General features: G+C 41.1%; 1 protein-coding gene across 3 annotated transcripts; it reads right to left on the minus strand.

The window, feature by feature from the left end:
- Positions 1 to 605: 605 nt before the first annotated feature.
- ALDH8A1 (aldehyde dehydrogenase 8 family member A1) lies at positions 606 to 23,011 on the minus strand. Of its 3 annotated transcripts, XM_018556938.1 has the most exons (7): positions 22,824 to 23,011; positions 18,576 to 18,723; positions 13,298 to 13,453; positions 13,071 to 13,220; positions 11,914 to 12,170; positions 8,285 to 8,446; positions 606 to 1,095 (listed from the first exon to the last, which is right to left on the minus strand). In XM_018556938.1, the coding sequence occupies exons 1-7, from the start codon at positions 22,980 to 22,982 to the stop codon at positions 643 to 645; spliced, it is 1,485 nt and encodes a 494-aa protein (XP_018412440.1). In that variant the 5' UTR covers positions 22,983 to 23,011; the 3' UTR covers positions 606 to 642. The 3 variants fall into 3 exon arrangements, with proteins under 3 accessions (XP_018412440.1, XP_018412441.1, XP_018412442.1); XM_018556939.1 differs by lacking the exon at positions 13,071 to 13,220; XM_018556940.1 differs by lacking the exon at positions 8,285 to 8,446.
- Between the last annotated feature and the right edge of the window lie 1,973 nt (positions 23,012 to 24,984).

A 24,984-nucleotide genomic window follows, 5' to 3' on the forward strand; every position in this document is an offset into this window, starting at 1 on the left:
TGCACCTCTGCATGCTGATCCCAAAACTATGGCTAGTTATTTATTGAATCATTTTTTTCTCTTAATGTAAACCCACTTCCTGGTCTAGTGAGACACAGAAGACATAGCCATGGCCTCACAGCCAACTCCCGTGCATGGTACATTCTGTGCCTTCCAGGGAGATCTTATCTGTAAATCATGCATACTCGGGGAAAGAGCATTTTCCCTCAGATGACTATTCCTGGATAGAGCACTGAGACAGCAGGTATGAGATCTTGCTGCGCCTCATTGGGGGATGGGGAGCGTCAACAAATTCCAGAGATAAAGTGAGAGAAGATCCTCTGCTCTTACTGCAAATGGACCAGGGATCAAAGTGGTGAAGAACATTAACTAAGCTATTCAGGGAAACCATAGTCTGGAGTTAAAATGAAATATATGTTTATCATTGCCATTTTACAAAATGTATAACAGTGCCTTTATTTTAATTTAGACTATGGGGATGAAATTGTGCATTAAGACTGGCTGGTGACACCAGATGCCTTCCTAATCTTAAAAACATCTTAATAGCCTAATGAAGATTGTGAAATGAAACAATAAAATTAGCCAATCAGTTTACATGTCAGCATAGATTTTATTCATGGTAAATGTTTGTAAAAAACAATATCAATGTTTTATGGTGACAGTCTTCACCTCAGTAAAGAATTCATATGAATCTTTTCCTCCCTCTCTTCCCAGGCCTGATGCTTTCATGCCTCCAAAAGGTAAGTTAAGGTCTCTCACAAGCCAGCAATTAGTCCATACAAGACCTGACTGCAATCTCTTAGCAACACGGTGGACACGCCCCACGTCTCTTGTCCAAATAGTAGCAGCAAGGCCATATTTGACCCCATTGGCTTTTTCAATAACTTCTTCCTCTGTATCAAAAGGGACGACACATGTGACTGGTCCAAATATCTCTTCTTGTATACAACAAGAGGTTTCTTTTAGCTCGATTATCACTGTGGGCAACATGAAGTAACCACCCTGGTTTTCTGGTGGGATGATTAATGTATCCACACTTTCTCCACAAACAACAGCAGCTCCCTCCTCCAAAGCCTGCTTCACATAGCCCTTTACCTAGGGAACAGAGTATGTCAGAATTACAACATAGCAAGCCTTGTCATTATGCAACAACCTGTTCAAAGACAAAAAATTATAAAATAGGCTAAAATGGAAAGTTCTACTGTTCCTTTCTTAGATTGAAACATTGATGTTACATTAAAGTGGAACATATAACAAAAAACAGGATTTCTGTACTTACCGTAAAACCCATTTCTTGGAGATCACTAGGTGGGTCAAGGGGGACATAAGCATGTTATTAAGGAGAAACTGGACACTGGCAAACCAAAAAGCAGTTGGCTAACCAATTATAATTCCTCCCACTCCCATCATGCTTCAGTCTTGTAGAAAAGTAGTACTAAGAGTATATCACAAACAAAGATTGGTGGGACTTGTTTCCCTCAATGGACTCCAAGAAACGGATTTTATGTTAATAAATGAAAACGAAAACAGGATTTATTTATTTTTTTTACTTAAGAGGGACACATGTTATTCAGAGACAACTGGAACATCAAAAAGAAGTCCAACTGAAGGATAGGCAAAAGTAACAAAACAAAAAACAGGCCCACAAAACTAAGAGGTGTCTGAATTGCCTTATACCCAAAGCTGGCACCAGATAAGGGCCTGAACATCCACCTGGTATTAAGTTAGAGAACATGTGAACAAAAGCCAAGGTGGCAGCCTTGCAAATCTGGGAAACAGTTGCCTGATGCCAAAATCCCCAAGAAGCACTCACAGACCTAGTCGAGTGCACTTTGACAGTAAGGGCGGGGACTGTGTCCTTTACAACATAAGCATGAACAATGCTCTGTCTAAGTCACCAGGAAATGCTGGATCGAGGAGCTGTTCCCCTCTACAGGAACCATCAGGAATGACAAAAAGAAAGTCACTCATTCCAATTGAAGCAGTGGCTGAGAAATTAGCACATGCAGCACAAACCACACCCAGGCAGTGAAGGAAAGTTTTCTTTTCTACTGGTGCTGGACAGAGAGACTGAAGAACAATATTCTGGTTGAGGGGAAAGGCCGAACCTACCTTAGGAAGAAAGAAGGTTTTAGGCCCCAATACCACCTTGTCCATGTGTAGGACCAAATAAGGTTCTTTACAGGACATGGCGGCCAGCTCAGAGACATGCCTTGCAGGGCTGATGGCAACAAGCAACACAACCTGGTAAGTGAGAGGGGAAATCCCTGATAGGTTTAAAAGCCCGTCTTTGAAGTACCAACAGACACAGAAGCAAATTTCAAAGAGTTGCAGGAGGTTGTACAGGAGGGACCGCATAACAGACACCCTGTACAAAAGTATTAACCAGCAAATAGGAGGTTAGCTGGCTTTGAACTAAGATCACAAGGGCCACAATTTTCCCCTTGATTGTACTCAAGGACAAATGCTGATTCAGACCTGATTGCAGAAAGGTTAGGATTCATCCCATGGAGTATTTCCTTTCTCCCAGCAAGTGAAGTAAGCCTACCCTATCATGTGCAATGGTGGATCTTGCAGGGGGTAGATTTTCAAGCTTTTAACAGAATGGAATTACTGAATCAGAGAAACCCTGTTTCTCAAGACCTGAGCTTCAAGAGCCATGCTATTAAAGCCAGAGACAGTGAAGCGGGTGGTAAACTGGTCCTTGAGAAAGGAGATCCAGTCGATCTGGAAGAGCCTGCGTGGTGTCTGCCAGAAATTTTATCAAGCCAGATCAGCGCTATGAGGATCACCGGAATGCCCTCCATCTTGATCCTGTGGAGTAGACGAAGAAGGAGGTTTAGAGGAGGAAGGGCATAGATCAGGCTGTATTGATTTTACAGAGTTATCAGAGCATGCACTGCTTTCGCTAGAGGATCTCTGCATGTAGAGAAAAGTCTGCACAGTTTGTTGTTGAACCTGGAAACCACAATGTCCATCTCCAGCATCCACCCCTTGTGACACATGATGGAGGAACCATTCCCCCAGATCCAAACACTGCCTGCCAACTAACTACACCTGGAATGTGAAAAGTGGACAAGGCTGAAACATAGAGTTCTACCAAGGCTAGAATCCTTTCTACCTCTCTTCCTGTGGCAAGACCTCTTGTTCCTCCCTGATGATTTATCTATGCCACTGCTGTAGCATTGTTTGACTGGTTACTGATAGGACGCCCATCGAGTCACGGTGTACATTGTTACAGGGATAACTTCATCGCTCTGAGCTTGAGAATGTTGATTTATCCGATGATAAAGTCTCCTTCACTGACAAGGTGTCTAGGACTCCTCCCCAGCCCTTCCGACTGACATCTTTTATTAGGATCTGGGCCAAGTAGAACTGGGCAAATGGAAATGCCTAAGTGGAGGTTATTATCAAGCCCTGCTAAATTGCACTGCAAAGTCCAGGTCTGGATGCAGATAGTTGGAGGTTTTTCCTGGCATAAGACCCTGGCTTGAGTTGTGTCTAGGATGAGACACAGATACTGCAAGTGATATGTGGGTTCCAACACTGATTTCTAAAGAGTTCAGGATCCAACCTAAGATTTTTAAGGTCTGGGCTGTCTGCAAATGTAATACTCTACCCCCTTCTTATGGAGTTCAAATAAGGATCTAAGGGCACAGCCCACTCTGATAAGGAAGTGGTTCAGGCTGGGGAGACTGCTATAACCCTCTTAGGTGTGGTGAGGGGGCGCAGCTCCCACAATCATCATATACCACTGAAACAATAAAAGGAATTACCAGTGTATTTTCGCATACAAGGTAATCAATATAGTACACACAAGTAAGGGTTAATTATAGCACAGCACAACTATGAAGATGAACCCGTGTATTCAATTGCCTGGGGATATGTGCACATATATACAGTGTGAGTCCTGTTATAAGCAGATTGCATATGAGGTTGTAATATCTGGTTGGACCAGCAGATGGCGATACTGTAAAGCTGCACAATGATCACAGTGCCTGTATTCCTGATACTTGCGGTTTGAGATGTCTCTGAGCAGTGCAGTCTTGCCAGAACTTGAGAGAGGTAAGCAGTGGGGATCAGATTCCTTCACTCCTGTGAAGGTTCACGATAGTAACCGGCAGTTGAGGCAGTTCAGTTGGCGGGTAGGAGAGCAATTGCTCAATGTACAGTCTCCATTGACTGACCGCCGAGCAATTGAATCTCCCTCGCTTTTAACGAGGGAGCCGGCGGCCGGGGGCGGAGCTACACTCGGCGGCCCGGGGAGCGTGACGTCACTCTGTGACGTCTGAGCTGGAGGAGGGCCCGGGATCTGCGGCCCAGACGCTGCTGCTGAGAACGTCCCTGACAGCAAAACAGTGCGAAATGGAATCTGTGCTGATTGTTCCCTCAATGGAAAAACAATATAGAGGAACACACTTGTGCAAAAATGAAAAAAGTGAACATGCAAAAAAACTATTTATAAAAAAAATATTAAAACATAAATAGCTCCCTACAAAAAGTGTAGCAAAAAGTATTTGGCTTATTTGCTACACTAACTACCTTATATGTGTTGGATGCATTATCCATTTTTTACCATTATGGCCTTTCTCTTTCTTCTCTTTGCCATCCCTATAAAGTAGGGATGCACCAATACTTTTTGAGTACCAGTGCAGATACTTGACATTTTCATTAGAACTATCAGGGTTTCAGCGGTTGCAGCTGGGACCTGGCTCTGGCACTCCACCACTGTCCTGAAATCATTAGTCTGTATTGTTTTAGAAAAACTGTCACATGACATAACAAAAATGTATCAGTACTCGTACTTGTAAGTACTTGGACAAGTATCAGTACTCATACTTGCAAAAATGGTATCGGTGCATCCCTTATATATGTTTATAAAAACAAAATCGTACAATAAAACAGAGATGTACAAATCCCGGGAGCTCCGTGTGCTCCTTACAAATGACAGCTGCCTCCTAACTTTTGAGTTTTTCTCTAGTCTAGTCTTGGAGCTGGAAAAGTATCTTTACTTGTACCGAGTACGGTACTTGGTATCGGTGCATTCCTACTAAAAAGGTATGGGCTTGTAATGAGCATTTTTTACTTACTTTTGCTAGATGGCTCTGACTGATCAAAGCTCCCATGCTGGCTGATGGATCAGATGGGTTTCCAACCTTCCATTTTCTTGTAGCGTCTACAAACCTCTTGAGAAACTCTTCATAGATTGAATGCTGAACATAAATTCTGCTTGTGCAGAGACAAATCTCCCCCTGTAAAATGTCACAAAAGTTGAAAATGAATTTTCCTTTATAATATGATAATTTATCCCAGTGCTAGGGTATTACTATTTCTTTGCATTGTAGACCAATTCATTAATAACTGAGCACAGAAAGCTGCAGGCAAGGTGGAAGGTATTGCCCATAAAAACCAATAACGAATAATCTTTCATGGCATAGGAAAATTAAGCATGAAATTCTGTTACGTGGGGCAACATCTCCACATTTTATCTTGTCATTAATTGGCTGCAGTGTATTCTGTAATTACGCAGCTCTCTCTGTGGGCCCGTCTTTACAGAATGTGAGATGATTACCGCCAAGTTATGTAATGGACGTCTCGTAGTCAGATGAGCAACTTTGTACGTCTTTAAGGCAGCTTAAGAATCATGGTTTTATCCGCAAACTCTTTCTACAGTCAATGACTCTAAATTGCCATATGTCCTTTCACAGGTTCTTCCTTCACTTTTATTGGAAGCCTGTCATCACACTACATACCTGTCCAAAGGAGGCTGCCATTGTCTAACAAGCTGCATACTTATTCCTCCTCTGCAACATCTTTACAAGTGAGGAGTGGGCCCTGAAACCAATATGCAGACTTTGACAATGCCAACTTCCAGCAGATGTTTAAAGGAAACCTGTGCTGAGAGAAACCTTGAGGCCGCCATTGCTGTCTTCACCTGATAATGCTAGCTGCCTGGCTGTCATGCTGATCTAATGTCTTCTGTTCTTTCTGATGCAAGGGCCTAGAACATGCATCCAGGTCAGACGTTCTGACTTCAATTGCTTTATGCTCGCTCTAGGACAGTGGCTCAGAACCGGTTGAAGTCAGGGAACCAGAATTACAGCCAGGTAAGTAGCATTTTATCAAAATTCAGCACGGGTACCCTTAACTTGATAATAGATTTCCTTTGTCTTATATCAAAATACAGAGTATGTTTCTACAGTCCGCAGGTATTTTTATTTGAACTTGTCCTGCAATAGTTTAAAATCTGTACAATGTCTCCATCTTGTGGTAACACCTAACAGTTTTTACTGTACTTTTTTCTTTGGCAAGCACTGGAATATTTATGACCAAATCCTGATCGTTATTTTAGAAGTAGCATTTAGCCAGATTTTACTCGGTTTTTTTTCCAGTTTATTGTCACTATAAAAAAAAAACTGCCCATACAGTTTAGAACCAGAAGAACCATCATACACACGTATCAAGAATTGTATATAATTTATTCACTGATGTCAAAATCAAAAATCGATAATCAAAAACAGCCAACATGTTTCAGGGGCCAAACAACCCCCCTTCATTAGAGCTAAAGAAAGACACAACAAATGAATAATATACTTAAGGATATACATAAGGATTTTTTTTTAAACAAAATATATAATTGTCATTTCAAAATTTTTTAAATGCCCACTAAAGGACTCCAATTAAAATGGAACTAGATTTAGTTTTCAAACCATGCAAATTACAAGGCAGAATTGATTCATGAAAAGCTTAAAACATTAGGATATAATGAATAAAAAAACAAAATGTGTATACATGAAGTAGGAGAAATATAATTATATAGGACACAGACTATTTAAATATATGTAGGGGACATTTTGATAGGCTCAGACCAGCCTGCTCACCTATCAGCCTCAGACCAGCCTGTCTCTGTGCCCACTGTTCCAGCCCAACCAGTCTTTGTGCTTGCTGTTCCAATCCAGCCTGTCTCCATGCCTGCGGTCCGGGTCCAAACCTTGTCTCTATGTTGTATGCTCCAGTCCTACCTGCCTCTGTGCCAGCTGTTCCAGTCCAGCCTGCCTCTGTATCATCTTTTGCTCTGGTGGCTACCAATCTGCATTTAGAACTTTTAGCAACCCAGACCTCCTTCTCTGCAAAACAATTATCCCCACTTCTTCTTAAGAAGTATGATTCATCTTTTGGACAGACTCAATCATTCAGCAAAGTATGGTCCTTGACCATTCCTCAAAGCTGCTTGGCTCTCTGATTCTGCTTTAAAGACTCTGCATCCTGTTCCTGTCTATTAGGTCCTGCCCCCTAAATCTGCTCCAAAGTTCCAATTTGTTAGTTCTGTTCCAGAAGCCTTGCACCCTTTCTCTGCAGCGTTGCATTTGCACCCTGATTTTGCTTCAAAAAGTCTTGCACCCTGTCTCCTTTCCAGAAGTCATGCATCCTGTCTCAGCTCCAGAAGGCATTCATCTTGCCTCCTCTTCAGAAGTCAGGCATCCTGTCTCTCAAGCTCTTCGACTTTTGCACCCCGATATTACTCCAAAGACTTTGCACATTGGTTTAACTCCATAAGTCATGCACCCCGTCTCTGCTCTAAAGCTCTTGCACTCTGTCACAGCTCCAAAAGTCTTGCACTCTCTTTGCTCTGTCTCTGCGCCTGAGGTCCTGTACTACGATTCAATTTTGAAGGTCCTGTATCCCAATATAGCTTCTGATGTCTTGTACCCCGATTCAGCTCCCAAGGTTCAAAAGCCTGATCCTTCTGACGTTCAGCCTGCTGTGCAACTTACTGCTGTAAACGTTTCTGCTCCTGAGATAGATGCACTGAGTACATTCGTGGACTCAGAAAAGGTAACCAGTGCCAGAACTTGACATTTTCATTAGAACTATCAGGGTTTCAGCGGTTGCAGCTGGGACCTGGCTCTGGCACTCCACCACTGTCCTGAAATCATTAGTCTGTATTGTTTTAGAAAAACTGTCACATGACATAACAAAAATGTATCAGTACTCGTACTTGTAAGTACTTGGACAAGTATCAGTACTCATACTTGCAAAAATGGTATCGGTGCATCCCTTATATATGTTTATAAAAACAAAATCGTACAATAAAACAGAGATGTACAAATCCCGGGAGCTCCGTGTGCTCCTTACAAATGACAGCTGCCTCCTAACTTTTGAGTTTTTCTCTAGTCTAGTCTTGGAGCTGGAAAAGTATCTTTACTTGTACCGAGTACGGTACTTGGTATCGGTGCATTCCTACTAAAAAGGTATGGGCTTGTAATGAGCATTTTTTACTTACTTTTGCTAGATGGCTCTGACTGATCAAAGCTCCCATGCTGGCTGATGGATCAGATGGGTTTCCAACCTTCCATTTTCTTGTAGCGTCTACAAACCTCTTGAGAAACTCTTCATAGATTGAATGCTGAACATAAATTCTGCTTGTGCAGAGACAAATCTCCCCCTGTAAAATGTCACAAAAGTTGAAAATGAATTTTCCTTTATAATATGATAATTTATCCCAGTGCTAGGGTATTACTATTTCTTTGCATTGTAGACCAATTCATTAATAACTGAGCACAGAAAGCTGCAGGCAAGGTGGAAGGTATTGCCCATAAAAACCAATAACGAATAATCTTTCATGGCATAGGAAAATTAAGCATGAAATTCTGTTACGTGGGGCAACATCTCCACATTTTATCTTGTCATTAATTGGCTGCAGTGTATTCTGTAATTACGCAGCTCTCTCTGTGGGCCCGTCTTTACAGAATGTGAGATGATTACCGCCAAGTTATGTAATGGACGTCTCGTAGTCAGATGAGCAACTTTGTACGTCTTTAAGGCAGCTTAAGAATCATGGTTTTATCCGCAAACTCTTTCTACAGTCAATGACTCTAAATTGCCATATGTCCTTTCACAGGTTCTTCCTTCACTTTTATTGGAAGCCTGTCATCACACTACATACCTGTCCAAAGGAGGCTGCCATTGTCTAACAAGCTGCATACTTATTCCTCCTCTGCAACATCTTTACAAGTGAGGAGTGGGCCCTGAAACCAATATGCAGACTTTGACAATGCCAACTTCCAGCAGATGTTTAAAGGAAACCTGTGCTGAGAGAAACCTTGAGGCCGCCATTGCTGTCTTCACCTGATAATGCTAGCTGCCTGGCTGTCATGCTGATCTAATGTCTTCTGTTCTTTCTGATGCAAGGGCCTAGAACATGCATCCAGGTCAGACGTTCTGACTTCAATTGCTTTATGCTCGCTCTAGGACAGTGGCTCAGAACCGGTTGAAGTCAGGGAACCAGAATTACAGCCAGGTAAGTAGCATTTTATCAAAATTCAGCACGGGTACCCTTAACTTGATAATAGATTTCCTTTGTCTTATATCAAAATACAGAGTATGTTTCTACAGTCCGCAGGTATTTTTATTTGAACTTGTCCTGCAATAGTTTAAAATCTGTACAATGTCTCCATCTTGTGGTAACACCTAACAGTTTTTACTGTACTTTTTTCTTTGGCAAGCACTGGAATATTTATGACCAAATCCTGATCGTTATTTTAGAAGTAGCATTTAGCCAGATTTTACTCGGTTTTTTTTCCAGTTTATTGTCACTATAAAAAAAAAACTGCCCATACAGTTTAGAACCAGAAGAACCATCATACACACGTATCAAGAATTGTATATAATTTATTCACTGATGTCAAAATCAAAAATCGATAATCAAAAACAGCCAACATGTTTCAGGGGCCAAACAACCCCCCTTCATTAGAGCTAAAGAAAGACACAACAAATGAATAATATACTTAAGGATATACATAAGGATTTTTTTTTAAACAAAATATATAATTGTCATTTCAAAATTTTTTAAATGCCCACTAAAGGACTCCAATTAAAATGGAACTAGATTTAGTTTTCAAACCATGCAAATTACAAGGCAGAATTGATTCATGAAAAGCTTAAAACATTAGGATATAATGAATAAAAAAACAAAATGTGTATACATGAAGTAGGAGAAATATAATTATATAGGACACAGACTATTTAAATATATGTAGGGGACATTTTGATAGGCTCAGACCAGCCTGCTCACCTATCAGCCTCAGACCAGCCTGTCTCTGTGCCCACTGTTCCAGCCCAACCAGTCTTTGTGCTTGCTGTTCCAATCCAGCCTGTCTCCATGCCTGCGGTCCGGGTCCAAACCTTGTCTCTATGTTGTATGCTCCAGTCCTACCTGCCTCTGTGCCAGCTGTTCCAGTCCAGCCTGCCTCTGTATCATCTTTTGCTCTGGTGGCTACCAATCTGCATTTAGAACTTTTAGCAACCCAGACCTCCTTCTCTGCAAAACAATTATCCCCACTTCTTCTTAAGAAGTATGATTCATCTTTTGGACAGACTCAATCATTCAGCAAAGTATGGTCCTTGACCATTCCTCAAAGCTGCTTGGCTCTCTGATTCTGCTTTAAAGACTCTGCATCCTGTTCCTGTCTATTAGGTCCTGCCCCCTAAATCTGCTCCAAAGTTCCAATTTGTTAGTTCTGTTCCAGAAGCCTTGCACCCTTTCTCTGCAGCGTTGCATTTGCACCCTGATTTTGCTTCAAAAAGTCTTGCACCCTGTCTCCTTTCCAGAAGTCATGCATCCTGTCTCAGCTCCAGAAGGCATTCATCTTGCCTCCTCTTCAGAAGTCAGGCATCCTGTCTCTCAAGCTCTTCGACTTTTGCACCCCGATATTACTCCAAAGACTTTGCACATTGGTTTAACTCCATAAGTCATGCACCCCGTCTCTGCTCTAAAGCTCTTGCACTCTGTCACAGCTCCAAAAGTCTTGCACTCTCTTTGCTCTGTCTCTGCGCCTGAGGTCCTGTACTACGATTCAATTTTGAAGGTCCTGTATCCCAATATAGCTTCTGATGTCTTGTACCCCGATTCAGCTCCCAAGGTTCAAAAGCCTGATCCTTCTGACGTTCAGCCTGCTGTGCAACTTACTGCTGTAAACGTTTCTGCTCCTGAGATAGATGCACTGAGTACATTCGTGGACTCAGAAAAGGTAACCAGTGCCAGGAGAAAGCCTAGGTGTCTGCCCGCCAGAACAGGTCCTGGTGATATTCAAAACTTAAAAAATGTGCAGCTTTCCCCTCCCGCCCAAAAAAGTACACATTTATTGCATAACCATATCAATGCAAATCAATATGGGCAAATCAATATGGGCTTATATACATACATTAAAATTATATGAAGAGCTTTGAGAAGTGCTGGGTGCATATAAACACTATGAAAACAAACACATGCAACTATACACATAATGTGCTGAGTGCCTTAAAAACACCCCCCTCCTCAGTTTGGTCTCCAAAAGGTACAGTATGACAGATACATTCTTCACAAGCTAACAACCAGTTTCTGATCACTTTTATGGTTTCATGCAATTCTATGGATGCGAGTACAGAACCTTTGATACTTAAACTCATCCCACTTTCTGAATTATCACTGCAATCAATGCTATGCTATAGCTGTCACCTCTGTCTGTCCTTCCTCCGACTTCTCTTTTTCAGTCCAAAAGTACTTGATCTTTGGAATAATGTTCCAGAAATATACAGATTAAAATTTCCAATACAAACCACCTCAACACAACTATATGAGCCTCAAGGTTAACCAGGCTGCCATACCAATGTTTAAGCAAATCTGTCAGTCACTGCAGACCTTTTAAAGCAAACATGCTACTTAAGAGCAGTGCCTGCTATTAACCTTGTTTGGAAGAAAAGGCAGTTCGCTGTGTTTCTCAGGGCTCAATTTTTCCAAGTCTAGGGCTAAGGCTAATGGCCTGTGAGATGCTCATTTAAAACGTGGCAGTGGGTTGTGCTGCAGGTGAAGGGCTTAACCCCAGAAATCGGGGGAAAGGGTTTAGTAATGGTGAAAATATGCACATTTCTTACCTGATTGGAAAAACTGGAGCGAACAGTAGTATTGATACAATCCTCTAGGTTTGCATCTTCAAATATGATGGCTGGGTTCTTTCCTCCAAGTTCCAGTGACAGCTTTTTACAGTATGGGGCACTCTTCTCAATGATGCGTTGAGCAGTCACAGTGCTTCCAGTAAAGGAGATGAGAGGTACATCCGGATGGCACACAAGAGCCTCTCCAGCTTTTGGACCAGTACCAAAAACTATATTGATGACACCTGGTGGGACACCTATAAAGGAACAGAACTACTATTTGCATTATAATAGCATAGTTTTGCATCATCACTTTTCTATGCAGCATATCAGAGAACCTTTATCTCTCTTACGATTTCCTATCAGGTGCCGATTTAGTGACTTCAGCTAATGGAAACCAATAGACAAATGCTTACCTAAGTGCAAATCACTGATTCAAAAATGTTGGATCATACTGAATACATGTACATTTTTATGCCCTGTGGAGCATCATGCAATTTAGGAATCCAGGCGACCATACTGGATCAGTATGGATAGTATTGGATCATACTGAATACATGTAGATTTTGATGACCTGTGGAGCATCATGCAATTTCGGAATCCAGGCGACCATGACTTATGACTGGAATGATTCTCTGCAGGTTTTACAAATCCTCATGTCTATATTCAGGAACATTGAAACATTTTTAATTTTCCGTTTCTAAACAAGTCTAACATACATAACTTTCCTGGAGAAAATGCTGCTGCCACTTCCCTTCAGCATGGGTTATGTTGCCAAAAGCCTAGCCATTTCATCATGAGATCACAACTAAAGTAGCAGATCACAGTTCAGATCAGATAGTCCAGCCTTACAGCAGAGATTATGTGACCAGTAGCCTAGACTTTCCTTTATATAAGAAGCACAGGGAAGAACTTGAAGGAGCAATCTGCCAGCTCTTTTATTCTCTGTGTATCTATCTTGAAAGCTATCACCATATCTTTAGGTTATTATGTGATTTCCTGAATCAACTGCAAATAATCCCTGATGACTTTTCCCATGGTGTCATTAGAAAAACTATTTTGGATGACTGACTAACAAAATTATAAATTAGTTGACAGGTAGCCAGTCACAAAATAATATTATAAATACTGTTTTAAAAAAAAATCCCATACACTACCTGCCTCTTCCATTAACTTGCACATCATCCATGCAGTAAGAGAGGTCATTTCACTTGGCTTTGCTACAACTGTATTCCCACATGCTATAGCAGGTGCAATCTTCCAGGTGAGTAGATAGAGGGGAAGATTCCAAGGGCTTATTAGTCCAGCTGACAGAAAGAAATATTATTAACAAACTGATTTAATGTAACACAACCTCTGCCAACCCCAATTCTATCAATATTACCAACTCCAATAGGAGTGCGCAATGTGTAATTCATGCAGTTCAAGTTCTCCATTTGTGTACACTCCGTGGTATGGTGCAGGATGGAGGAGGCAAAGAAGCGAAAGTTGTACACAGATCGTGGTATATCTACAGTCCGCGCAAATGTCAGTGTTTTCCCTGAAAGGTAAAAAAATAAAAATAAAATGTATAATTTAGAATATATTATTTCTAATGCAGCACAACTCTCTGTGGAATCAATGGAAGCATTTCACTTTTCATTACATACCCTATTTTAGACCCTTCATCATCAACAGGGTGCTGTACATGAAAACATCAAAGCACCATGATTCAGTACTCCTCTGAAGAGCTCGTAGCCCTGATGCAAGCAGTGGGTTGATTCTTAGGACAATTTATTCAAATATAAAATGACTTGATGGGTACATGACAGACTGGAGGAGTGGGAGTTCCTTGGTAGACTATATTTGACTATATTTACATACGAAGTGTTCAGCAGGGGAAGGCTGGGCTACTGCACCCCAAATGAATATACAAAAACACAAATATCTAAGCCAAAGGCTAGGATTGGGGGATTTTAGGCATACAATATAGCCTGAAAAAACTTCTTAAAAGGCATCATCTTTATTAGAACAATAAAAAACAAGAACACTGTTACACTGCTGGTATATACAAACAACAATTCAAATATCCCATGTTACAACATACATATCATGTAATAAGTTAATTTTGTTATAATGGCGACACCAGAAAGAGAGAAGCAACTTCCTCAATGCGTTTCACTGATGACTGCATCCTCAGGAGGATATAACAGCATGGAGTGAGGTGGAAGAGAGGAGAACACCCAGACACTGGCTCCCTCCCGGGGGGTCCAGGAGGAGCGACACCAGCACAAAGAACGTCACTAAAGGGCAGCACCCATAGCTTAAGCCGCGATACAACTACGCTTCTCGCTCGGGTGCCTTTGGCTTAGATATTTGTGTTTTTGTATATTTGACTTTATTTACCCAGACCGTCCTAAGTAATGCTGAGCCTCTGTGATTGAAAGAGCTGTAATTCAATAAATTAATGGGACAGGCCAGGGACAGTAAGATTGGGGAGGAATGAGCTGTATAATGCTGAATGTCTTCCAGCCAGAAAATGAGGGGGGCTGTAAGACATGCTAGATTCTAATACACACTATGAGATGCTCACAGTGTTCAGTGAGTACGCAATTTCAGTACAAGAGAGGAGCCTATACAACTGTGCAAGACCTAAGGTAAGGCCGGAGTTCAGGCTTAATAAAGCACTAAAAATTAACATTAAAAGAGAACTCCAGCTAGGAGGGAAATCACCAGCAATTCTATATAATGTCAGGTGTTTATTTATGTTTGATTGTGAGCTGCAGCAGTATCTAAAATTAATGTTGCTCTTAGATGAGTGCTTGTTCCAAGTGACAGTAGTTTGTGGATAAGGAGAAGCATCACAACGCAGTCTATATTTCTTGACACAAGTCCAAAATTGTATGGAAATTTATGTCAGTAACTATTCACTTTTTGTGCCTCTTTCTATTGTAGGGTTACATTTTCTTAAGCAACAAAAACAGCGGCACCCAATATAAAATATGTATAGATCCTTAACGAATGCATCACAAAATATGTTAATTTACATGATTTTCGGAGAAAATGCATTACTCAGAAAGACATCTGTAAATACAAACATAAAAAGTACCACTTGAAACGGGTATCTCTAAAAGGAAATGTAGACTTACAGTACAAAGCTTTCAGAGGCATAAAGGCTGTTGCTTAAGGAAATACCCGTGCTCATCTTTAGTACTTGTCAAGCCATCTACAGCTTGTTTATGCAAAATCGTTTCCTTTACAATGCAAGTGAAGTTTCCCAGTTTGGGATTTGCAGCGATAATCACTTCTTTTCTGACTCATCTTCTGTGGACATTTCTAAAACATCTTTAGACCGGCTTGCAAATTTGACAGTTCGTACATGACACAAATGAGTGAACAAATTTGTTTAATGATTACTTTGAGGTTTATAAAAACTGTAATGCAAAACCTTTATTTACAAAGATGGCAGTTCCGAAATATGTTGCCTTGGTTATAGATTGGAGCTGCATTTTAAACGAATTACTTAGATTTCTCTATTAATACATACACACTTTAATTGCTTCAAATACTGTACAAAATATATACTAACTACGTAACATGCATAAATACTAATGAATCTGTGTCTGTCACTGACACCACCCCTGATCAATCTTTTGCTAACCATTGGTTATCTATTCATGAAATTGCTAGTCCCCTGGCTGTCATGCTTATTCTGTGGCTTTAGAGATGTCTAAGTTTGTCAATGCCTTAATGGCACAGGAAATGCAACAGACTGGATTCCAAACATTAAAAGCTGACCAGATTATAAGTATGTTGCATATTTGACAGGTTCTTCTTGCCAGATGTTATTATAGGTGGCCAAGCTATAACATTTTTATATATCCCTAACAAGCCCTCACTGACCTTTCTAGTTGCAGTCAACATCTGGACAAGTTGCAGTTGGCAATGGCTTGGTAGTTTTCCAATGTAAACAAAGAGCAAGTGCACTGTTTACATTAGAAGGCTGTCAAGTCACCGTTGGGAGAGAGAATAGAGCGAGTTAAAGCTGCTTATAATAAAACTACAATCAACCAGTTTGCTTTTGTTATACAATTTTGAGGATGAAATGCTCCAATGTGACTGCGGCTAAAGAGTTTAATTGCTTTTAAGCTCATTTACTATTTTTTCCCTGTTTATTATTTCGTTTAAAAAAAAAAAAATGTCAATATATTAACAGTTAGGTTGATGTATAAAATCAGAAGTGTACATATACAATGCACATGAAACAACATTTTCGTTCAGGGGAACAGTGTGGCAACATCTATACTGCAAGCAGGTAGTGTGAAAAAACAAACAAAAGATCAATAAATCAAAATAAACCTGTCTGGGACATCATTCCTGTACTTCAGCACTTATTCTGGGGCCAGTAGGTAGGGGCAAAAGAAGTTTAAAAAAAAACAAATGGGGGGAGGCAGGTGAGTGTAGGTGGGGTGTGCGAAAGGGGTTGGTAGGGAGTGTTTGAAGGGGAGTGGAGCCAGTCCAGGAGGCCTCAAGGTAAAAAAGTACATCTCTGCCCGATCAGTGGGAAATCTGCCCACCTACTCCCCTGATGCTGAGGTATCCCCCCCCCCATCCCAAGAGTTACACCTATGGTGGGGTATGGGCAAGAGGGTATGTGTCATCGGTAGGTTAGTTGGGCATTATAGATGCATATGAGGAGCCCGATTAAATGTGTATACAGTATGTTGGAAACTCGTTTTCCTGTCCTGGTTTGACAAAACTATCCATGTCTTGAATATAGTTCACCTGGGTCACGTATTCCTTAACAGCTGGTGTGATGGAAGATCTCCGGTGTCTATGGATTACACTCCTTGCCACATTTATTACGTGGTTTTACAAAGATTTTTTGTATCTAGTAATAGAGTAAGAAAACTTTTGGCTTGTACTCTATATGTTCCCCAATGATAGTTGAGACAAGTGAGTGTTTCGCCCTCCAAAGAGGCTGTATCTTAGAGCATGTCCAAAATTTGTGGAGCAAGGAACCCATCTCCTGCGAGTAATACCAACAAGGACTGGGGATCCGGTTATCATATTTGTGGAGGCGTTCAGGTGTATGGTACCAATGGGAAAAATGGGAAACATTTTTATAGTTAGTCTTCTCCAGGAGATTACATTGCAATCTCTTTAAGAGTTAAAATATTGATGTCTTGCCACTGCTGCTTTGAGAACTGTACTCCCACCGTGTGATCCAATTGGTCTTTGACGTGAATGGTGGCCAATTCATTCTAATGACTAAGCAGTGAGTACAGGAACTAGATATTATGTCTGGTGCCCTTTTCACCCAAGACTATGGATTCAAAATTTGTCAGGTCCCATTTGTACACCTCTGAGTCGGAGGAGTAGGATAAAAAATGTTTCACTTGTAGGTAAGTCCACCAGAGTAAAGATCCCTTTTAAGGCCCAAAGCTCCATTTCTGAACAAGCCAGAGATTTCTTGTGTTTATAGAATATCCCCATTCTTAAAGGAACAGGGGGATTTCAGTGGTGAGTAAATTACATTGAGTCTCCTAACGGAAAATTGGGATTACTCGATAGGGGGCCTGGAGTCATGGAAAGTTTATGTTTTTTTGCATGATGCAAACATACTTTTAGAGTAGCACCAATCAATTGATGGTGTTGGCCTTGCATTGGTACATGTGTCCTCACCACTCATGGGAGAGCAGTGACTCTATGTGGTGACGACTGTTCCATATTAACCTTCACTTAAGTGCTTATGGACATTTCAGTCCACCAATCACAGGTTGATTTGAGTTTTTTTATCAGCAAAGTACAGGTTTGCTTTAGGTTTTGAAAGTTCTAGGTGCTCCCCTCAGTGCCAGGACAAGGTTCTTTAGCACACATGAGTGCTAAGTGCAACCTCCCCCCATGAGGTATAGGTTGCAAGTCCTGCCTTTTTTGCACCACCCCTCCTGCTGAAGCACCCAATGTCGTCCCTTCTACCTACCCATCGGCCTGGCCCCGCACTTATTTTAGCAAAATAAGTGTCAAAAAAGCAATGCATGTAAATACATTTGTTAAAAATCGAAATGCATGCATTTTTAGATACAAGTGGATTTCTTCAGCTCCGAGGCAGTAAATTATTCCCATCTTATGTCTGTTATATATATTTTGTCTTTGCTATGTAATAGACCCAAGTGGTGGTGGTGGTGGTGGTGGTGGGCCGTTCTTATTCTTATTTTGTTATAGGTTGTGTACATGTGTATTCCTACTGGAAAGTTTGCACTATATTAGGTAAGACCATTTCACCATTTTAAAAATCATGGTTTCATTCCTCATACTGAGCTCATATACCCAAGATCAGCTGAACATGGGAATCATTATTCTACTCACATAAGTCACATATTGTGTGCAGTGGATCTACATCAGAATGAAGGACAAATTTGAGATTCCCATTATAATCAAAACTCAACAGATTTGTTTCATTACACTTTGGAAAATAAAAACTTTGTTATTTTAGGTAACAATAGGGCAGCCTTTTAAATTGGTTGTCCAAATTTTACCTTAATTGACCTTAAGATTGGATCTCAGGAGCATGTGTCTTGGTACCCTAAGATTCCGTATGTAAGTACAGATTTCCCTTCCCTTTGAGCTGAAGAGAGGGTAATGCAATGCTGTTTATTAACAAATAACATCATTCAGGTCACCTTGGTCTTTTGATTCTGCTTGTGCAAACTCGTCCAAATGTCTTTCGATCAGGTCAGCTAGCTTATTCATAATTGCAGATCTGTCTTGAGGGCTCATAGAAGACCAACTGGGAAAGGCAGCTTTGGCAGCAAGGACTGCAGCACTGACCTTGAAAGAAAAAACATTGTAATGTCTAAACATGAAATGTGTTCTTATCCAGTGCCACTTGATTTAAATATGCCCTATCGCTTTAACAATAAGGCAATATAGCAGATGTGTAACTGTAGGCAAAATAAAAAATGCTACACTCTGTTAGTAGCATTTACACAGCATTTAATCCCCCTAGTAGCAGCTTTTTACCTATGGATCCTGCCAGGAGATCTGTTATTTTTCCACTTCCTATAATATGGTGGCAATGCAGTGAAATTTCACAGAATCATTCTCAACTTGTGCACAGGGTAGTCTAAAAGGTCCCTATACACCTATTTATTATTGTTCGGAAATCGCCCACGAGTTGTCTTTCGAATAATAATCGATCAGTTAATGGTAACCCGATTTTTTTTACGGTACTCCTGGCCGAATTTTCCTGAAGGGTGAGGCTGGAAAACTTTTTTCGAATCATACGAAAATTGATTGATTAGTGGCGTTTTCCTGCGAAAAAAATTACAACATGAACACTGCACATGCGCAAACTAAAATCCCCTCTGTCGATTGATATTGCTAACGAACGATTATCAAAACTATATTGGTTTGTGCTTGATGAGCTATTTGAGCTAGAATCGAAAGAGGGTTGTTGGCAGCAACTAAAATTTCCAATCGAAAATCTAAAGATGTATGGCTGGCTTTAGACATATAGTTTTAATGGGCTTTACATTTAAAGCTTTTTTTTTAGTTTTGGATGGAAGGGTTAAAAACGCTGTTAGGTTTTTATTTGCGTCTGTGTCCACACTGTGGAGAATCATCCTCTATTTATCCTAGTGACTGGGGCAGGAAGTTATGGGAAATCCAAAATTTAGGGGTGTATTTAATAAAAGTCCAGGACTGATTTGTTGTACGATGACAGAATCCTGTGTTGCAAATGCCTAATGGGAAAATGGGCGTAGGGAACTTCCTTAAAAGGAGGCTATGATTAGCTTCAAGACTCTAATGCAGAAGTAAAGAGTTGGATGGTATGTGAACTGAAAAGTTTGGACCTGAAAGTCTGAAGCTTCTTTTGAGAAGGAATACTCTTGTCTCAGATGTGTCCAGGACCAGACCCAAATACTCACAGGGCTATTCACAAAAGGGGGAAGAGTTTGGAGAAGACAGGAGAAGTGAACAATCTAGGATAACATAGCTGATTTGGAAAAATTCTCCAATTCAGCTCACTTTCCTGTTCAGCTATGTTGTCCTATATTGTTCACTTCTGCAAACTCTTCACCCTTTTGTGAATAACGCTGTCAGTTTCAGGATCTACCTAAATCCCTAACATCTGAACAGTCAAACATGTTGTCTAACAGAGCCCTCGCCAACTGTTCCCTCAACAGGGGGTCATCTAAGTATCCCACAATTGGGATGCGATGAGAATGCAGCAGGACCAACACTGTGGCAAGCACACGAGGTGCAGAGGCAGAAGGGCTGGGCCAAGAAATGGTAATGTGCTTGTCCCACCACAAAGGGCAGAACGTGTTGGTGCACTGCAAAGTTTTGCACATGTAAGAAAGCATATTTAATGTCCACAAAGTCAGAAAGTCTCCCCTGTGAAGGGAGCAGATTACCAATCTGGTGGATTTCATCCAGAGTTGAGGTCCAAGATGGGGGCCCCTTTGGTTGGTTGGAGTAAAATGCATGAAACTATTCTGCTGTAAGGACTGGGGCAATGACACCTTGGATCAAGAAGACTCCATGGGGCCCGATGGAGAGCTGCTAGTCTGTGTGGAGACACAAAGATTGGCAGTGAGAAAAAGAGGTGGCAGCAGGGAATCAAATTGAGTCTGAAGCCCTGGGACACAACCTCCTGGACCCAAGCATCTGGAATGTAAGCAATTCAAACCTCTACAGATGCCCCCCTACCACAGAAAATGGTTGCGCATCTTCATGCGGAGGAAGGCTTGTCTGAGGATTAACCATACTTGGAATACCAAATATTGCAGGTGGGCTGGGAACCAAGCTGGGGGGGGGGGACTAAAGGGATGCTTCTTGACAAGCCTGAGAGGGACACAACTTCGCAGTCTGTTCCTTAGTATTCTTGCATTGGGGAAGAAAGAAACCATGTCACAAGCATTTTACAATAGAGTTCCACAGTCTAGCACTTTAGCCAAAGTGCGCTACGCGTATGCGACAACAGAATTCACATGCGAGAAATAAGATCTTCTAGCAAGTGATCAACAGGAGTGGTGGTTAGATCCTTTATGTGGCTATGGGAAAATAAAGCCACAGCCAGATCAGGTTCAGGTGGGACCTGCAGGCATAGGGATCTGAAAAGGACAACCAGCCGCTCATCAGTTGGGTCATTAATGGAAAATGCATCCTCCACAGGTATGGTAGTCGCCTTGTTGAGACAACACAGTCAGATCCATAGTGGAAACAGAGCACTTCTGAACAAATTCCTGGCTAAAATACAAATCCAGCTTTTTTTATGTGGTGCAAACAATTTATTAGGGCACTTCCAATCTCCAAAGACAGTTGGTATAAAGTGGATAGGTAAAGTCTTGGCAGCATTAGGGGCCCTATAACACCCAAGATGACCCTTCAGAGTAGTGCACACTGCATCAAAGAGAACCAAAATGGTCTCCCTAATCTTGGGTGTAATAGCAGTGGACTGCAACTCCTGAAGGGTAAGCTCATCAGTCAAGAATTTAGGCAACTCAAAATCAGAGGGGGCACCTGGTAGAGCAGGACTGTTCCCTTGTGAATAAAATCATACATGTTGCAGTCTCAGAGCAGAGACAAGGTCTCAGGGTAAGAGACAAGGCCTTAATTACTCCAGAAACCCTCAGCCTGTGGGAGACCCAACAGCACTCAGAAGACCGTGCACAGCCCTGGTAAACAACACAGAGTATCTAGCTTCATATTATTCTGCATTACATGTATTGCTGGGATCTGTAGTCCTCTATGGTTGGTGGTATTCTGCATTGTTGTATAATGTATTGCTGAGATTTGTACTCCCTCTACAGCTTGGAGTCATTGGCAGAACTACCAGGGGTGCAGCGTTTGCAGCTGGCACTGGCGCTCCACCATTGTCCTAAAATAAATATAACCATTATTGACACAGACATACTGTGGCAGATCCAAAAAAAAACACTCAGAAATTGTAACCAAAGGCCATAGATACAAATGTAGCAAAGAAAGGAATGTGTCATCCATAAAGTCCTTGCTTTAGCAAAAGACTATGAGATATGTTTCCAACAACTTTGTTTATATTTAAACATTCATACATACAACGCATACAAATGTTGTAAATTATGCGCACAGGAGCTATTTGGGTATTCTCATGTGTAAATTATAAAATCATAAATATTTTATAACATATACTTAATAGGTACACCAATTTAATAAAGAATCCCTATTAAGTTTAGTAACCCCTAGTAGCCAATCACAATTTTTATTAAAGTGACACTAAACTCAGGAGTTAAATGTAAAAAATTAATTCAAGTACCCTATTAACAAAAATGTATGTTATTTGTGTATCACTCAGCTGTAGATCCTCAAATCATCTCCGAATTGGTACTGACACTGTCCTACCTTCTGGAGGGTGGCTACATTTGTTCCTCATGGTCCCTGTGTGTGTTGTAAAGTAGTCACCGCTCCAAGCTTGCTCCCGTGATGAACTACAATCACAATACAAATTAGTAAACTAAACATGAGACTGTAGTCCATCACAGGAGTGAGCTTGGAGCGGTGGCTACTTTACAACACACACAGGGACCATGGGGAACAAAAGTAGCCCCCTCCAGAAGGAAGGACAGTGTCAGCACCAATTCAGAGACGATTTGAAGATCTACAGCTGAATGATACACAAATAAGTTACATTTTTGTTATAGGTACTTGAATGTATTTTTAAGATTTAACTCCTGAGTTTAGTGTCACTTTAAATAAGGCTGATATTGTTTATACAGCTTAATATAACAGACCCTGTCAGAAAAGACTCCTGTTACTTCATAGAGAATTGGGTAATAGGCTGGCATAGAGGAACAGTTACAAATCAAATCGCTCCCATATGAAGGGGGTAGGCATTTTCAGACAAAAAAAAACACACACACACGTACACACAAGATCCTAGATCTCACCTCTTCATTGCCACTGTCAGGCACTCTACAGAAGATATTGCCTGTAGAAGGATCAAAAGAATCGATGTAGGATCTGCTTGGGACAAATTTCCCACCAATATAATTCTGCAGCTCTAAAAGAGTGTTTTGTTTTTCCATGTTAGCAGGAAAAAGCAGCATTGTGTTAGCAAAGTTCTAAAAACAGGCAGACTAGATTGGAGTTTGGACTGCACATTCATTAACTCCTCCCAATGCAAATATACAACTTGGACAAAGTATTTGTAACTGCAGTCTCAGCACATGAAGAAAAAAAAATGTGAACACCAGCGATAAGGGTCATGCTAGAAAAAAGACCAGAAGTAAAATTATGAACACATTGTTTTACACAGTAAAAAGATACTTCAAAATGCCTATGCATCCCTCAATAACTTTCTCACAACTCAAAACTATAGCCACTGAAAATGTATAGGGCCAGACTTTGAAATGTCCCTGCATCGGCCACACAGTTCTAAATATCCTATATAAAAGCAGCAGGTGTACAATATATGTATATGCTGTACACCAAAACAAGGTACAGCCTTTCATCCTGTAGAAGCCTAAGCTTAAAGAAGAAATCCATTAAATATATTCTTATAGATGTGAGTTAGGTAAGTGTAAATTACACTTATTGCCATAGCTTAGAAGTAGACAACCTCTGCACTCCAGATGTGCCAAAACTACAAATTTCCTCATGTCTCTGCCTTAGAGTCATGCCCTCATCAATGCCTCAGGGGATGTGTAGCTCCACAACAGCTGGATTGCCGATGTTGCCATAGCTCCATTAGACACATAGCTGCTTCAAACTATGGATGCTGCATAGCATTTTCAATGCCCAGGACGTCTATGGGGCCAACAACTTTAATCAAAATGCAGCAGGTTGGTGGTAAACAATAGATACATATACATTTTTACAACACTTGTGTAAAACATTCTGTGGAGTATATCAAAATAATGTGAATGCTTTATCATTAAACTAACGATATATTCCATAATGTATCTTTTTGTTCCTACACACTATGTAATCTACAGATACCAGACAGACAATAAACTTGGTAGTTTCATCTTTAACTTTGATGTTAACAGGTAGTAACAAATGTACGTGTAAAAATAAGGATACTAAAGTAAACCTGTCATGAGAGAAGAACAGGCACTGCAAATGTTTACACCTTCTAAACTGCGTGGTGCTTAGCTGGTATCCTAACCAACTGGCTTCAATACTTTCTAGATTATTGAAATGAAATGAGCATGTAGATAAGAAAAGTCCATGAAAAGTCATAACCTACATTGTTACTGCAGGTCAGATCACCAAAGCCAGAAAGAGGGCAAGCAAAGCAGACAAGCAACTAGCATTTTCATAAGTAGAGGTCAGCAACTGCAGCTTCCATGTTTGCCTCATGACTAGTTTTCCTTAAAGGAGAACTATGACATGAGTGATTTCCACTCACCTCATAGTTCTAGCCAACCTGTGACAATGAGACTGTCACAGGTTGGCTCAGTAGATCGGGAGGTGAGCGAACACATACCGGGTTCGCTCACCTCTCGATCCTGTCACGGCTCTCTGCCGTGACAGGGGGGAGGGGCTGGATTCCCCTCTCCGATCCTCCAGCACTGACTGGCAGAACGGACGGGGGAGGGGGCGGGTACAGCTGGCTATGCCTCTAGATAGGCAGAGCCAGCTGTCACTCACGCAGCTGGGCGGATCCCGACGTCCAGGTCGGGATCCGCTCCGGCTGCGGCGTCTCAGTATACCAGGAGGACGCTAGTTTGTGTCCTCCCGTTACCCTAAGGAGAACTATGGGGAAAAACACTGACCCCCATAGTTCTCCTTTAAAGCTGACCTCCAGGCAAACAATTTATACATTATTGAAATACATATATGTGATGTTTTTCCTGCCAAAAGAAATATAATCCTGTTTAGTCAGTCTTGCAATCTTGACACCCCTACCTAAACAGCAAAGACAGATTCTGGAACTGCTCTTTAGTTAAACAGTACAGGCCAGTCTAGGACACACCAAGAGCCTGCTGACTGGATGAAGAAGCTGCAGTACATTGATGAGCCATCCCTTTGCTTTCCTATCCTGTAAAAAGTGTTAGACAGCACTGTCCAAGGCAGTACAGCATTCAATGGTTCCTAATGCTACCC

This window comes from Nanorana parkeri, unplaced genomic scaffold (assembly GCF_000935625.1).
Source record: "Nanorana parkeri isolate BGI_ZX_2015 unplaced genomic scaffold, ASM93562v1 scaffold259, whole genome shotgun sequence".
In the NCBI taxonomy this organism is placed as follows: Eukaryota; Metazoa; Chordata; class Amphibia; order Anura; family Dicroglossidae; genus Nanorana; species Nanorana parkeri.

Coding starts and splice junctions, on each gene's coding strand:
- ALDH8A1 (XM_018556938.1), bottom strand. CDS start 22,982: ATGCTGCTTTTTCCTGCTAACATGGAAAAACAAAACACTCTTTTAGAG. Junction 13,221..13,297: donor GCGCACTCCTATTGGAGTTG/GTAATATTGATA, acceptor TCTTTCTGTCAG/CTGGACTAATAAGCCCTTGG. Junction 1,096..8,284: donor GTCAGAGCCATCTAGCAAAA/GTAAGTAAAAAA, acceptor TCTGTTCCCTAG/GTAAAGGGCTATGTGAAGCA.